The sequence below is a fragment of the Bos indicus genome, chromosome 13 (genome assembly GCF_029378745.1).
Source record: "Bos indicus isolate NIAB-ARS_2022 breed Sahiwal x Tharparkar chromosome 13, NIAB-ARS_B.indTharparkar_mat_pri_1.0, whole genome shotgun sequence".
Taxonomy (NCBI): domain Eukaryota; kingdom Metazoa; phylum Chordata; class Mammalia; order Artiodactyla; family Bovidae; genus Bos; species Bos indicus.
The window spans coordinates 77,999,370-78,010,981 of NC_091772.1; the positions used below are offsets into that span (position 1 = coordinate 77,999,370).

The 11,612-nt window shown below is 56.0% G+C and overlaps 1 protein-coding gene across 3 annotated transcripts; it reads right to left on the minus strand.

Moving 5' to 3' along the window:
- Positions 1 to 945: 945 nt before the first annotated feature.
- On the minus strand, positions 946 to 11,505 carry SPATA2 (spermatogenesis associated 2). Of its 3 annotated transcripts, XM_070801868.1 has the most exons (4): positions 11,359 to 11,498; positions 9,194 to 9,615; positions 5,164 to 5,596; positions 946 to 4,327 (listed from the first exon to the last, which is right to left on the minus strand). In XM_070801868.1, the coding sequence occupies exons 3-4, from the start codon at positions 5,482 to 5,484 to the stop codon at positions 3,095 to 3,097; spliced, it is 1,554 nt and encodes a 517-aa protein (XP_070657969.1). In that variant the 5' UTR covers positions 5,485 to 5,596; positions 9,194 to 9,615; positions 11,359 to 11,498; the 3' UTR covers positions 946 to 3,094. The 3 variants fall into 3 exon arrangements, with proteins under 3 accessions (XP_070657969.1, XP_019828125.2, XP_019828126.2); XM_019972566.2 differs by lacking the exon at positions 9,194 to 9,615 and having other exon boundaries at positions 11,359 to 11,505; XM_019972567.2 differs by lacking the exons at positions 9,194 to 9,615; positions 11,359 to 11,498 and adding an exon at positions 10,944 to 11,293.
- Between the last annotated feature and the right edge of the window lie 107 nt (positions 11,506 to 11,612).

Genomic DNA, 11,612 nt, shown 5'->3' on the forward strand with positions numbered 1-11,612 from the left:
ATTTAAAAAAGAAATCTTAAATTGATTTTTAAAGTAATCTCCTATTGTTGCTATAATGGGTAAGTAGTATGGTCTGCCCTGAATAGAGGGGACTGAAAAGCCAAGATTCTGCTAAAGATTCTTGGCCCTGCTTTCTCTTTCTTAGAGACAAGCTAGCATTACACTGACCAGGATCCTCTTGAGGCATTTAAATGAATCAAAACATTTTTAAATGGGATTGCTTTTTTTTTTTAACACAACACCCTTCACTGTTATTTAACTCCTGTCTGTCACTACTAACAATCATTTCTCCTGGAGTCTGCAGTCCCACTCCAGAAGCATGGCTGAACTCTGCACACCTTGGTTTCCCCATCTGTAAGATGGGATTTAGGTTATCTTCCAGGAGGACCGAGACTATTACATGAGATCTCAAAAGTCTCAGCATATAAAATGCCTGGCTTGGCTTCCCTGGTGGCTCAGTGGTAAAGAATCCACCTGCCAATGCAGGGGACACGGGTTCGATCCCTGGTCCAGGAAGATCCCACGTGCCAGGGGACAACTCAGCTCCTGTGCTGCAAAAACTGAGCCAACCCACCAAAACTATTGAAGCGTGGGCACCGAGAGCCTGTGCTTGGCAAGAAGAGAAGCCAGTGCGATGAGAGACCGGTGCACTGCCACTAGGGCAGCCCCGGACCACCACAGCGAGAGAAGGCCGCGCAGCAGAGGCCGGAGCAACCCGAACAAATACACAAATCTTTGTTTTTTCAAAGTCTGTCTCACAGAACAAGCACTCAAATGCTGGCTGTTATCATTTGTGAGTTTCATGGAGGAGAAAATGTGAGTCCTGTCACTAAAGAACAAAACATGGTTTGAGCAAAAAGCAAACAAAAACAGCAAAAAAACAAACCCAAGCAACCCAAACTTCAGAGCGGCAGAGAGGAGAGACATAAAACCCCAAACACTTCATTAACAATGGAAGACACTTTATTATTATTTTTTAAAGCATCTCTCAACATTTCAACTCTTGGTAGAAATCAAATGCAAAACATCTGCATTTTTAAATTAGCATCTATTTATCTCGATCACAGCAACCTTATACAATTTAGATACACACCGAGGAGGAGCACGGTCACAGCATTTCCTATTCCAACCCATGAACACAGTGTTTCCGTGATGATAACCCACACTGGACTCCTCTTCCAGAACAAGTGGGTTATTCCTGCTTCCGTCTGCTGTGTCAGTTACGTGGCATCACGGTTGGTTAAGAGTTAGTGTAGTGCTAGAGCAGTCTGAAAATGGAAAACTGGGAAAGTCGGGACTGGGACAGGCACTGACATGTCCGAAATGTGAAAAGGAAGAACAACATCAAAGATGGGTGCCCCCGAGTGGGAGGGCCTTAGTAATAAAGTTGGTTGAAACTCAGCTTCATATACACACGGAGTATCTACAAGTGACCCACTAGATATATATATTAAAAAGCCATAGGAGATTTTGAAAACCTTAAAATCTCTCAACTGAGTTGGAAGAACATCAGCAAATTCACAGTGGCCTCAGGATTCAGCCAGATGGAAATGTGCTCAGGAGCTGAATACCTCCTCCCATCAGAAAACCCACTGCAGGTCAATCCCCGTAACATTCTGTACATCACCAACACTTATGGCTAAAATATATTGTTAGTTCACACGGAAGCGGTTCTATTTTCAGATTCTTGCCCCGCTCCTCCTCTGTAACCCAAAAGGATAATCTGGGGTCAGTTAATTCACATACGGAGAGGCTCGGCTAAGAATCTCAGGAGGCGCCCATCTGCTGGGCGCACGCAGACTCCTGCCCACTTCTAGTGCAAAAAGGTCGCGTAGGTTACAGACGAGTCCTGGAAACAGGTGAAGAGGAGAGGACTGAGGTGGAGGGGTGGTGGGGATCCCAAACCCTCTTCCTTCTGAACTGAGACTCGAGGAGACTGCAGTGCAAGGTCCACTCAGCAAGCGGCGAAGACCAGGCTGGAGGTCCACAGGGCGAGGTTCCCGACTCGTCACTGGTGGTCAGAGTCTGCGGGCGCAGAGACCTCTCAGCCCGGACGAGCCCCCCGAGGTGCACACTGGAGGTAGGTGTTGAGATTGGTTGCAGGGAAGACAGCGGCTCTCCACGAGCCCAGGGGACATCGTCTCTGTTCCTCCTCCGCGCCCACACGCTCCACTCAACCTTCCGGCTGCGGCGAGCGGAGGCAGCAAGGTGGAAGGGCATGAGCCCCTCCCCTGGAAGACTAAAGAACCTGGGGCATCTTTATAAATAGCTACATCGGTAATGTTTTCACCACTTTGAAACACACGGCAAGTTGAATATTTATTTAAAAATAAATCTCAAAAATATCTATGTACAGTACAGGAAGAGAAGGATGTGCAAATGACAGAAGGTGGGGGGCCGGGGGTCAGTGCCGTGGTGGAAGGTCCACACTGCAGAGCGTGAGGGCCAAGTTCACAGACCCCACAGCTGCGCTGAGCTGTGGAGGCAACAGCATGACATTCAGTGAATCCTGGGCTCGGGTCACCGTTGATGCGTAGAGGCAGGGAAGGCAGGCGGGGGATGCCGGCGGGGGTCCCGGTGTTTGGGGACGGTGACGGAGGGATGAGCCAGTGGAGGAGGCCCGGTGTGGCAGGAGGGCTCATTTCACAAGCCAACAGGCCTCTAGCTCACCGCTCCAGGTGGCCATCTGGAAGCAACCCGGGGGGGCCCTTCCCAATCCAAGTTGGCTTGCCGTGGGAGTGAGTGGTCGGCAAGAGTCCCAAAGATAGAAACCATCTTGAAGAAACAAACCCCCCCCCCACTACCAAAACAAAAAACAAAAAAAAACAGGAACAGGGAGTGGAGAGATTAGCAAAAAGGAATCCCAACAGAAGCGCCACCCTCTCTCCTGCCAGAGGACAAAGCAGCCACCAGTTGAAATAATCTGAGTCCGTAAGGGAACTCCCACATGGGGTGGCCGGCCCCAGGATCCCCCAACACCCGCGTGGTCAAGGGCAGGGCTCTGCTTCTGAGATCTTTGCCTTAACACTGCTTCCCCGTGACACCAGAAAGGTCGGAGGTGTAGCCCTTGGAGCAGGGAGGTGAGGGGTGGCGTCTATCTGTACACGAGATGGGAGAACTGGGTGGACTTGTAGTTCAGCTGGTTGTTGGGCATGAACTTGTGCAGCTCGCTCTTTTTGCAGCAGGGGTCGTAATGGTAGGCGCTGAGGCAGGCGTCACATGAGACTTTGGAACATTGCGTGCAGGTGTTGGCGGCCCCCGGGCGGTTGCAAAAGCCACAGCGGGAGGTGGCGGCCACGGCGGAGGGCGGCTTGGACTTGGAGTGGAGGTGCGGCGGCCGCTCGAGGCCCTGAGTCTGGCCCGCGTACTTCTCCCGCAAGGCGGCCCCGTGGGCCAGGCTGTCGTGGCCGGAGGCCTTGCCGGGGAAGGCGCTGGGCTTGGCGGCCGGGGAGCAGGCCAGCAGGCTGTCGCAGCGCTGGCAGAGGGCGGCACTGCAGGACAGGCCGCAGTTCTGGCACTTGGAGAGGGCGGACTCTTTGGCGGGGGTCGAGCGCTTGTGGTAGCCGGGGTGGGCGTCGTTTCTCAGCAGCCAGACGTCGGGCCGCAGGGCATCCTGCCTCCGGTAGGCGGCCCGGGGCTCCGCGTCCGTGTACAGATCCACGTCGTCCGAGCCGGGCAGATAGGGGCCGCGGAGCAGGCCGAGCCCGTTGCTGGGCGCAGGGGCCGGCAGGTCGTCGGCGCCGCCGTGCGGGGAGCCGGCCACGGTCAGGAGCGAGGGTGGCGGCCGGATGATCTCGTCCTTGAGCTCGTCCCCCGGCTCGGCGGCCGCCGGCTCCTTCCGCAGGCTCAGCGAGGTCTTCAGGGGAGGCTTCCGGCTCTCCCAGTAGCTGTCGTAGGTGTCCACCGACCGCGAGGGCTTGGTCACACGGGGCTTGTAGTAGTCCTTGGCCGCCCGCTCGCTGGCCGACTTCTGCAGCACCACGCGCGCCATCGAGGCCGACAGCGGCTCGCGGGCCTCGGCGCGCCGCCGCAGGGCCTCCGCGCACCCCCGCGCGTCCTCCACGCTGCCCCGGCGCTCGCTCACCACGTCCAGCTCCGTGTAGCCCTTGTCCTTGACCTGCGAGTGGATCTCCAGCATCTGCTCGCACTCCACCTTGGCCAGAAAGAGTTCGAAGGAGACCATCTTCACTTGCAACGTCTCGACCAGCTCTTTGAGCCTGTAGGCGGTCCCCAGCTCAGGCATGTAGCCCATGTAGCTCAGGATGGCTCGGATGTCCTCCTCCAGTAACGTCGACTTGACGTAGTACACGAAGGGGCCCGTGTAGGTCTAGGGGAAGGGAGGGCAGAGGAGCAGAGCTGGGTTCTTCTCTCCCAGACACACCGCGGAGACTGTACCCGGGCGGGCTGCACCCAGTCTGCACACGGGCAGGTGGGGAGCGGGGTTCGGGGCCATCTCAGGGCGGCAGGTAGAGGCTACTGCTCCCCAACAACTCAGCGCAAGGGTCTGAGGGAAATGACCCCGGGGGGGCAGGGAGCAAAGCCACTGGCCTTCCACATGGGCTGCAAGGGCCCTGTTCCTTGGGGAGGTGCAGGGCAAACACTGATGGAGAAAGGGAATCGGGTCAGAGGCAGAAACACCCAGGAGCAATGCGAGTACCCTTTCTGGTATTTCCGTGAGACTTAGCCTGACCCGGGGAACTCTCCTGAGCCACCACCACCTTTGAAATGATTCAGAACTCTCGGTCTCCAGTTCCTCCTCCCCCCTCATCCCTGTTTCCCTCGCCCGCGGCAGCCTCCTCCAGGCCTCCACGCTGTCTACCTCCCATACAACCGCCAGGAGTCGTCTTCTCCAGTGGAAACTGGATCCTGGCCCTGCCAGTTTCCCAGCCCCCTTAGAATAATTTCCAGCCCCTGCCCCGGGTTCCAAGGCCCTGCATAACTGGGTGCTGCCCACCTTTCCAACCTCACGGTTTCAGATGTGAGCTGCCAGGGGCGGGCAACCAGTGAAGAGAAGGCACTATGCAGGGAGGCCAGGTGGCAGCAGGGAAGCCAGGAGGGCCCAAGCAGAGGAAGGAGATTACACGGGCACAAACCCTCTTCCCAAGATGGACAGGAAGGCGCAAGAGGGGAGAGCAGCATGCAGAGCCCATCCCCAGACCTTACCTTGATGCTTCTGAACTCCTTCTTCCAGGGGCAGAGGAAGAGGTTGATGCCCATCGTCTCGAGCACGCTGAAGGCGCAGCGCAGGGCCCGCAGGCTGGAGGAACGGAGCGAGCGCAGGGAGCTCTCCACCACCTCATAGAACTGGATCAGCCGGAATCGATAACAGGGGTCCACCTTGTGCAGGCTGAGCAGGGTGGAGGCTGCCGCCCGCAGGGACTCATCACTGCTGGGGGTGGCGTCCCCTTGGCTCTCGTGGAACTGCACGTACTTCCGGAACAAGTCATCCTTGTATTTTGCATCCATTGAACTGGGCTTCCCCATCTAATCCGATCCAGGGACGGGGGCTACCTTATCTCCTCCATGGCTTCTGGCTTAGAGGCAGGGACATTGCCAGAAGCATCAACATGCTGCCTGCCTGGACCCGCAGAAAGCTCTGGAAGGGGAAGACCGAGAAGCACGTCATTCCTCGAAATGAAAGGAAAAGGCTAGTGAGGCTGAAGCAGAGAGAGGAGGAGGGTCACAGGACACAAGGCTGCCCATACAGCAGGATCCCAGCCTCAGGTCTCAACGAGTCAGACATTTCATTCCAAGATCCCCGTGCAGCCCCTGAAGGGTTCAAAGCAAGGGGGACAGGTACATGATCACACCTGTAATCATTTTTTTTTTTAAAGGCTACTTTGGCTGCCGACCCTTGGAGAGTCCCTTGATCTGCCTTGGTTTTTCTGTGGGGCGGGGGTTTTGGCCATGCCCTGTCTTCTGGGATATTAGTTCCCCAACGAGGGATTGAACCTGTGCCCCCTGAAGTGGAGGCATAAGTCCTAACCACAGGACCTCGAGGGAATCCCACCCCACCTTTGTTTTTTACGGTTCTCTCTTGGGAGAGGACAAAACCTTCTAAGCTGGACGCACAGGATTCACACACTCTTGCCGTCTCCCTGGCCACTTGTTAGTAGAGCAGGCACAGATCCATCAGTATTCTTGGCGCTACGATGCTGCAGCAATCGGTATTCATCAAGGGATACTGCCAGGGCCAGGGGAGGCAACACAGCCCATAGGGGTTACAGACAGATTTCAAAGCTGGACTGCCTGGGTGTGAACCCTGGATCTGCTTCTCCAGGTTACTTGGGCCAAGTACTCAATTCAGTTTTCTCATCTGAAAAAGGGGGTTAATAATTCTTACAGTCCAGAGCTGGTAGAAGGATTCTCTGCAGTCTGTACAGAAAGCTCTTCAGGGACTTCCCCGTGTCCAGTGGTAAAGAACCTGCCCTCCAATGCAGGGGGTGAGGGTTCCATCCCTGGTCAGGGAACTGCGACCCCAGACGCCTTGGGGTAACTAGGGAAGCCTGAACACTGCCACAAAGAGCCCGCAGACTACAACGAAGCCCCAGTACAGCCAAGGGAAGGAAAGGAAAAGAACGCTCTCCAGAATGCCAGCTCAGAGTAGGCTCACGAGGCACACAAGCAGGCGCTCCCAGTGTCAGAAGGTGCGACACCTGCCAAGCGCTCTCCGGAGGTGAGATCAGTGAGGCAGGTATCTCCCGCTGGGGTGGACGTGTGCTTCCACACTCACCTGGCCTGCATTTCCTGCCCACACGCTCCATGGGTGCAGACTGTGACCAAGTGACTCGGGAAAGGTCACCGTGCCAGGGCAGGGCACACGCTTCATAAAAGCCTGCCGCTGTCTTGAGTGAGTGTGTGTCGGGGCGGGGGCGGGGCTCCTGTTGACTGTGGGAGATGGTGCGGGACCGAAAACAAGCTGCGGTGGAATGGATGGACCTGCACAGTCCTCCAGCAGCTCTGAGTCTGGCTCAGAAGTCCTAAGTGCCCATGAGCCTGGTGACGATTAGGAAGTCCATAAAATCACACAGGCGGCAATGAGATACTCCTCTGGCTTCTCCAGTTTTGGGGAGATGCCCGGTGGGTAAGACATGCAGGAGAATTAGGGACACAGAGAGGCCACCTTCTCCCACCCACTGCCCTGCCAAGGAAGCCCAAGGCTCAGACCTGAGCAGCACACAGGTGAGCAGTGCCACTTGGGATCAGATTCTCCCTCCTGCCCAAGGTCGCTGTGGCCCTCAGAACAGCCATCCCTGTCCTTTGAGGTCCACCCACACAGACCCTTCTGCCTGCTTCTCAAACACATCAAGCCCATTTTGATCTCAGGACCTCTGCACATGTTGTTCCTTCTGCATGTTCTTCCTCTGGTCCCTCCTGTCGCCGGCTCACTTTCATCATTCAGGTCTCAACTCAATCATCACTCCTCTGAGGCTCTCCCTGACCACCCCAGCTCAGTAAATCGCACCTGCCTGGCCCTTGTCATCCCATTCTCCTGGGGTAATCACCATCTGAAATCATCAACTTTGGGCATCCCAGGCGGTCCAGTGGTTAAGACTCCACAGCCCCACTGCAGGGGGCATGGGTTCAGTCCCTAGTGGGGTAAGTTCTGCATGTCACTGGGTGTGGCCAAAAAAAATACTCTGGGAAATTTTCAACTTTATTCATTTACTATCTTCTGTCTGTTTCCCCTCAATATCCAGTAAGCAGTCAACCCTGCAAAGGCAAGGACAATGTCTATTTTGTTCACCATGATGCCTAATAGCACCTGGCACACAGTAGGTATTTGATAAAACAGGCAAAATGCACGATGCTAAGCACGTCAGCATTCACCACGCTCGCGTTTCTCATTTAGCTCTCCTTAGAATTCTGGAAGGCCAGCGGGAGCGGGAAGAAAGCGAGGCTCCATGACATGATCTGCCATGGGCTTATGTAAGCTCAGGGTTAGGAAAAGGTGGACCCCAGGTTCCAAGCCTGGCCTGAGGACTGGAAAGCTGTGTTCCTCCCGCCACCCCATGCTCCCTGAGCTCAGCAATATGCAGGCCTCAGCGGTGCCAGGCCCCAGGCTGGTGCAGTGAGGGGGACAGGGCGTAGGCAGGGGACAGGAGGGCACAGCGGCTGAGAAGACAGAGCTCTGCCCTGAATTCTAGCTGAACAGGCTTACCGCTCAGTATCAAAGTATGTGTGTTCACTTTAAAAATAAAACTGCATTGCAACCTGAGAGAAGACATCACTGTCCTTGCTAAAAAAAACCCATATGCATTTACCATTTTTTTTTTATTTATCCAAAAGAAGCTTCCATCCGGCCTCTGGCCCCAGGGACTGTTTTTTAGTACATCTGAGAACAATTTAGACAGAGCGACATCAAGCCTCTGAAATACTGCTATGATTTTTCTCCAAAGAAGTCAGGCTTGAGCCAATAGAGACTGACTTTTTTTTACAAAAACAGAGTCAGCCACCCTCAAGCTCAGCTCTGCGTCTGCTCAGTGCTGTAACCATACCACAGTCCCCACCCTTGTTTGTGGCTGGCAAATAGACAAGCAAAAGGGCTGCAAACAGCCCGGCTGGTATTCAAAGTCCTAAAGCCAAGGGCGGGAAACACATCTAAGGGGAATCTTGAACCATCCTCCACTGGTGAGGAAACAGGTGAAAGAAAATGCTACAAGATCCTTGAGGAAAGGTAAGAAGGAAGGGAACAACTGTCGTGGTCCTACTGTGCGCTAGGCCTTGGGCTTTCCACTTTAACTGCATCATCCAGTTTAATCCTCACAGTTCTACGAGGAGAGAAACCAAGGCTCTACCATTAAACAACCTGCTCAACAGAGCCTGAAAAGGTCAGAGCTGGAATTTGAACCTGGGGTGGCCGGCACCATGGCCTGGGATCTTCCTCCTTTACTTCACTCATTTACGGTTACCATGAGTACCATTCACCAAGGGATTAGCACAGAAGGGCCCTCTGCTAAGTGCCCCATGAAAATCAACAAAATCCACTCGACAACCCCAAGGTTAAACAAGAAAAAACTGAGGCTCAGAGGGGCCAACTGGAGGAGGGAATGGCAACCCGCTCTGGTAGTCCCACAGCCACGGAGAATCCCACAGCCAGAGGAGCCTGGTGGGCCACAGGTGATGGGCTCACAAAGACTCTGACACAACCAAGCGACTCGGTGTGCATGCGCAGAGGGGCCGAGTCACTCACCCTAAGCCATAAGGAGAGGGAGAAGGGGCTCGGGGATCTGAACCCGGGTCTGATGCCAAAACCCTGACTCAAGCTCTGAGCTGCGCTGCTCTCAGGCACAGCTGTCCAGCTGCTGGATAGCTCTTCTCAGAAGGGCTTGATGAAGGCAGACGCCCTGTGGCAGGGCCAGCACAGCTGAGTTCTAAAAATTTCGGTGGCAGCAAGACTCCCATCTTCTCACACGGAGCGGGACTGGAAGAGCACAGATCTCTCTATGACGTAAGCTCAAGGGCTGAGAGGGGAGGCTGACCAGCGCCCGGCCAGTGGTAAAGCAGCTGACATCATCCCTCCTGAATTCATTTTCTGAGAATACAGGCTGCATTGTAGCTGGTCATAGCTGGTGTCTCTTCTGAGCACAGAGCCAGCAATTTATTCCTAGCACTCTGCAAGAACAACAAAAAACACGCTCTGTGCAAAAACAGCGTGGTTACAGAATACCAAGACAGCGCAGTGACAGAAGCCGTTAATTTCTCCAAGCAACCCAAGGACTGGAATGCCAAGACATGCCAGGCTGGCGGAAGAATAAAAAAAAAAAGCATGGTACCATGAACATCCCTAACAGAATCGGTGGGTGTCCAGAGCCAAGAGACCTGGTCAGCACCTTCCTGCACCCACAATCTGGGCCCCCCTTTGAAGAGAGATATTGCAGTCGGGGGCGGGGGGCAGGGGGGTGGTGGCATTTTAATTATTTTTTAAACATCTCAGAGGAAAGCTGGCTCTGTTTAAAACCTTACTGAACGGAACTGAAATGATTCTGGATAGCAAAGCATGAGCTTGGCTTTACCTCAGCTGGCCCATTCAAGCAGAAACATTCCCCAAGCAGCATCTGAAGGCTTCCTCCTCCCTGCACAGGCAGAAGCTATTTTGGGCCCGGCACTGCCCCAGTCCACAGGTTTACAGATCCCTGGTCTAGCTTCAGGCCACTCAGAGTTCCCTGGGCCTCCAAACAGCAGCAAGGGGAGTGCCCATCAACCCCCTCCACCTCTGCACCCCACTCCTTGGCACTCATCCCCAAGCCCCTGAGACACATCCTAGGCAACCTTCCACTGGCAGTGAAAACACCAGAGGGTCCCCACACCCCAACCCAATCCCAGAGAGATTCAGAAAGAGGGCTTCCTGACCTCTGAAAATAGCCTCAGCCGATGCTGAAATTGGGCTTCCCCAGTGGCAGCTGCGGCTGGCAGAGGGGCTCTGGAGCAAGCAGGCTCCCCTCCCCGCAGCACACAGAAGCTGGCAACTGCTATTCCCAGTCTGGTAATTCCTACAGCCTCTAAGCGCCACATCAGTTGTGCAAAACACCCTAGTCCCAATCTCGGGCCCTCCCCAGGGACTGTGGCCGAATCGACAGCAGCTGTCATTTATTGGCGGGGGGTGGGGGGTGGGGGGGGGTGGCTTCCCTGGTGGCTCAGACGGTAAAACATCGACCTGCAACGCAGCAGACCCGGCTTCCATCCCTGAGCTGCGAAGATCCACTGGAGGAGGGCATGGCAACCCACTCCAGTATCCTTGCCTGGAGAATCCTATGGACAGAGGAGCCTGGCGGGGCTATAGTCCTGTGGGGTCGCAAAGAGTCGGACACGACTGAAGCGACTGAGCACGCACGCATCATTTATTGGATGCCTGCTGTATGCCAGAGTCTGTGCTTCCTATGCATCTCCTTTTATCCCCACCCCGGCCCCGAGCAGACAGGTTCACTCCCCATTGAACTAACCAGCCAACTGAGACTCAGACGATGGAGTGACTTGTCCAAGGTCACAGAGTGAGTACAAACCCCGGTCTGCCACCGGAGCCCGGGCTGAGGACCAACTGCGCGGTAACTGCCTGCGGCTGGAATCGGGGTGTTCTGCTGCCGCGTTAGTCGCCGAACATGGGGTGCTCCTCCTGAGCTGCCCTGAGCCTCCCACCGCCGGTCCCCAGGAGGCTGCGAGGCAGCCCTCGGGGGGGAGCGGGTATCCTGAGGAGCAGCCGGGCCCCCGGAGTGCCGGAAAGGCGGGCTCGCCCATCGCCCCCTCGCCGGCCGCGAAGGGACCCCGCTCCCGGGCCGGCCGAGCCCCGCTGAATCGGGCGCCCCCTCCGCCCAGGGAAGCCCCAGACGCCGTTTCCGCCCGCGGCCGAACCGCCCTTACCCCGGCACCGCCGCCGAGGACGCCCCGGCCGAGGTGAGTAGGAAGCAGCCGCGGCCGCCGCCGGAGCCGGGCCCGGATGGGCGCTCGGAGCTCCGGCCGGCTGCGGGAGACCGAGACCAGTACCCTGGGGCCGCGGCGACCCGGAAGCACTCAGTCCGGAAGTGACGTCTCGGAGGCGGGCCCAAAGGGAGGCCAGGCCGCGGCTGCGCGCTGGGCCGGGGAGAGGCCGACGCTCGCCGGAGGCGGAGAAGAAG